This window comes from Phaethon lepturus, unplaced genomic scaffold, assembly GCF_000687285.1.
Source record: "Phaethon lepturus isolate BGI_N335 unplaced genomic scaffold, ASM68728v1 scaffold26954, whole genome shotgun sequence".
Classification (NCBI taxonomy): domain Eukaryota; kingdom Metazoa; phylum Chordata; class Aves; order Phaethontiformes; family Phaethontidae; genus Phaethon; species Phaethon lepturus.
Window position 1 is genome coordinate 2,944 of NW_010533002.1, and position 3,419 is coordinate 6,362.

The 3,419-nt window shown below is 39.5% G+C and overlaps 1 protein-coding gene across 1 annotated transcript in view; it reads left to right on the forward strand.

Moving 5' to 3' along the window:
• Positions 1-1,228: 1,228 nt before the first annotated feature.
• Positions 1,229-3,419, forward strand: part of NRBF2 (nuclear receptor binding factor 2) — a gene marked incomplete at its 5' end in the record, with an annotated part of 11,183 nt that continues 8,992 nt past the window's right edge. Inside the window, one exon of the mRNA XM_010285047.1 lies at positions 1,229-1,278. Within this exon, the coding sequence (XP_010283349.1) occupies positions 1,229-1,278 (50 nt within the window). The remainder of the gene's footprint in view (positions 1,279-3,419) is intronic.

Sequence of the window (3,419 nt, forward strand, 5' to 3'; positions counted from 1 at the left end):
CCCCCCGCCCTTAGCATACTGTTTTCTTTCGCATGAGAAACATTGTCTGATCTTGCAAGAATGGGTTAAAGCTCTGATCCTTATGCTTTTGCTAATGAGGAAGCCAGTTCTTCAACCCTACAAATAAAATATTTAGGTTGTGCAGTGGAGCTTAAAACTGGTATGGACTAAGTGTAGTCCCTGCACCTGCAGGCAACCATGTAGCAGATGTCTGTCCAGCTGAACACTTGTTTCATACATAATTCAGTGCCATAAACTAAGACATCTCAACATTCTTCAGCAAATTAAAACTTTTACTGCAAAAGCATGAAGATAAGTCTCATAAGAAAAGACAACCTGTAAAAAATTAAGTTAAAAGCTTCTCTGTGCTACCTACTGTAGGGGCAATTCCTACTGCTATCTGGTTTAAGGCAAAGAACTCCGATATCAGATCCAGCAATACTTTTAACCTTAGGTATAGGAGCAAAAGGTATCAGCCAGACACCTGTGAAGATTTTTTGGTAGTTCGGAAGCACAACAGCACACTGCTGACCACCAGAAGCTTGGAAGTAACAGTAAAAATATGAGGCAAATAGTATCAACCTCAAGAAAAGACTAGAAAGGAAGCTTGCTCATTTAACAAAGCCCAACACCTAGGACTTCCTAACTGGCGATTGTAGTTTAACACCTCAGTGTCTTCCTGTAGGATATTTGGTAAGGAGCCATACCACCTCTACCTTGCATTCTTCCTACAAGGTAATAATAGCACTTTGTATGGTTTGTAATAAAATACAATCCAAATCTGGTGAATATCTGTTGCTTATAAGTTTCTTGAGGTATAAGGGATCCAACTTGAAAAGCTGTTGTTTTGATGAAAAACAGAAAGCACAGACCAGTGGCTGGAGTGAGAATAACACAATAAAATGTATATTGCAAGAATCTCATATAATGGAAGCTTTTAATATTAATGATGTAAAACAGTGGTAGCAATCATTCCAGTGCAAGCCAATCAACGATCTACTTTAAGAAATCGTTTAGAAGTGAATACTACATCCACAGGAGGGCAAAACAACAAGCAGAATAAATATGCAACATGCAAGAGCAAGTGTAGAAAATAGAAAGCATCTGGGAAGGTTTAGCAGAGACCAAAGGATTTGAACCACGTGGGCCAATGTGTTTCAGACTTAATACCGACCTGCACCTCTGTTATTTTGATTGGAAAAAACAGAAATGTTATGTTGATCTACAGAAACATCCACTGAATCTGGTGTTGATCTACAGAAACATCCACTGAATCTGGTGTGTGGTGTTTTGGTTTTTTTTAAATAAAGCTTAACCTGAAAGCTGCTATATGTGCTCTTCTAATCTAAAATGAAAAAAAGAGGCAGATGCACTCAGTTCTGAACTCAAGCTAGAGAAAACAAGCTTTTAGGTAACAAAAGCTGAAGTATCATTATATAGACGTGCCCAACGCAAAGTCTGTTTTTACCACAGTGGTGGAAGCCTTCTCTTGGTTTTCCCAGTAACAACATGATCTTTATGGGACCGTTCCATTGCAGCTAAGGGAAATGTAAGGTGTGAACCCACAGAGGCAGCAGCATATCTGTCCGAGTACAGTGACTGGTGGTGCTGGGGTGATGCATCAGATACTCAGCTGAACAGTCAGATCAGTAATAGCCTCCTTGGAAGAAGCTCAATAGAGTTTTATTCAGTCATATAACTACTATTAAAGCACAACACAAAACTGTTCCATGTTGCACATACAACAACTTGCAGTAGCTCCCAGTGAAGAACATAATTAGCTAAGCTACGGGTGGTTGACAGAAGCGTTATTTCCTTGCTGGTGTCTATGCTGTTTGAGTCCCTACCAGCAGCGCCTTTCTGCTGCGTCACCCTGGCATTACGTGCCTGTCTGTTTACTGGACCATTTGTTGTGATGATTCAGTTGTCCCTACTGAGGGGCAGCTCATTTGCTGTAACAGCTTGAGCCATGTGGTTTAGGGCTACATACAGGAGCCCAGATTGTTTTTGTTTATTATCAGGGCAATGATACTGTTCTCATTTAGCTTATAACCTCCAGTTAGGAAGACTTGTGTAGTACCATCTGCAGCACTGTACACGGGGACAAGAAAAGCATTACCAAAGCAGCTGAGAACTGTGGGCATACAAAATGTTTCAACTTGCTTGTCAGAGACATTTAGTGTTTTTATCATACTAAATGGATGAAAAGGAAGAGAATGAGGTTGATTTGACTATGCATTAGGTAGAAGGATACCACACCATAATGAAGTTGCAGGTGCTCCGGGAAAGAGCTGCAGCTATACCTGTATGGGGTTTTGAAGACTCCACCTGAGCAGTATGAATGTGAGTTGGTTTCATTCCAGATCTCATAATTGCATTTGCATGGTGAGGAACTTGGACTAACCATTTTATCTTAAATTTGGAATAGGTTGGGAACACACGCGTAGTCAATTAGAGCTATTCAGTGAATTAATGTTGGTTGGCTAAACAACTGGTTGCTTGCCTGCCCATATATTTAAATTCTAATACTATTGCTTACAAGCAAGTGGAACTTCAGCATCTTTACAGTTCAATACAAAGCAAGTGATGGGTCTGTTAATACTGAGAATACATTCTCATGAGTGTTTCACATACTTCTTTTACTCTATAGTCACACTAACCTGTAATTTACAGTTGAGTCATTGTTCTGTCAACCTTGCTAAGTACAGGCTTTCAAAGACAGAAAATTGAGCTAACATGTGGCTAGTGGTGTTGGCTGAGCAGCCACAATGGGTTCTGCCATTTTTTATTTCTCCTTCAGTCAACTCTGTCTTTCTCTACACAATACAAGGAGTATTTTTAAGTGGGCTTGCTTCTGTTGATAAAGCTACACATTACCATTTCTTTAGGCTTAGTGGCAAATATATTCCCATTATATAGCATAAGTTACAGTACAACTCTTTATTATTTTTGCTTTTAGTGTAATGGCCTGTAAATGCAAGCATTTTCCACAGTCACCCCAAGTTTTATTCATCATGAATGCACTTTTTTTTTTTTCTTCATTAAAAATAAATATGGATGGCCATAATTTATTCTTGGACCTCTCGGGTCAGGTTTTCCACTTGTATTCTCTCTTAATTCAATTTTTCAATGCATATGCAGGTGTACACATTCAAACCTCTCTAAGTTCACTATTTCCTGGTAAGAATGGGTTTGAAAAATAACTTCCATGCATGTAGCACTGGCAGAGTGTTTATGAGGTGAGAGGAACAACCTAATGCCCCACCTAATCCCGCCTTTTGTGGCCTGCTGCTGTAAAAATCCACATGGAAGTTACTTAACGTTCTTTTGTACAATGGGGAGGCAATACAATGGCATTTTCTGACTCTTCCTTTCTCCCAGATACATTCTTAGAAGAACAGCCCTGTATACATAGGGAA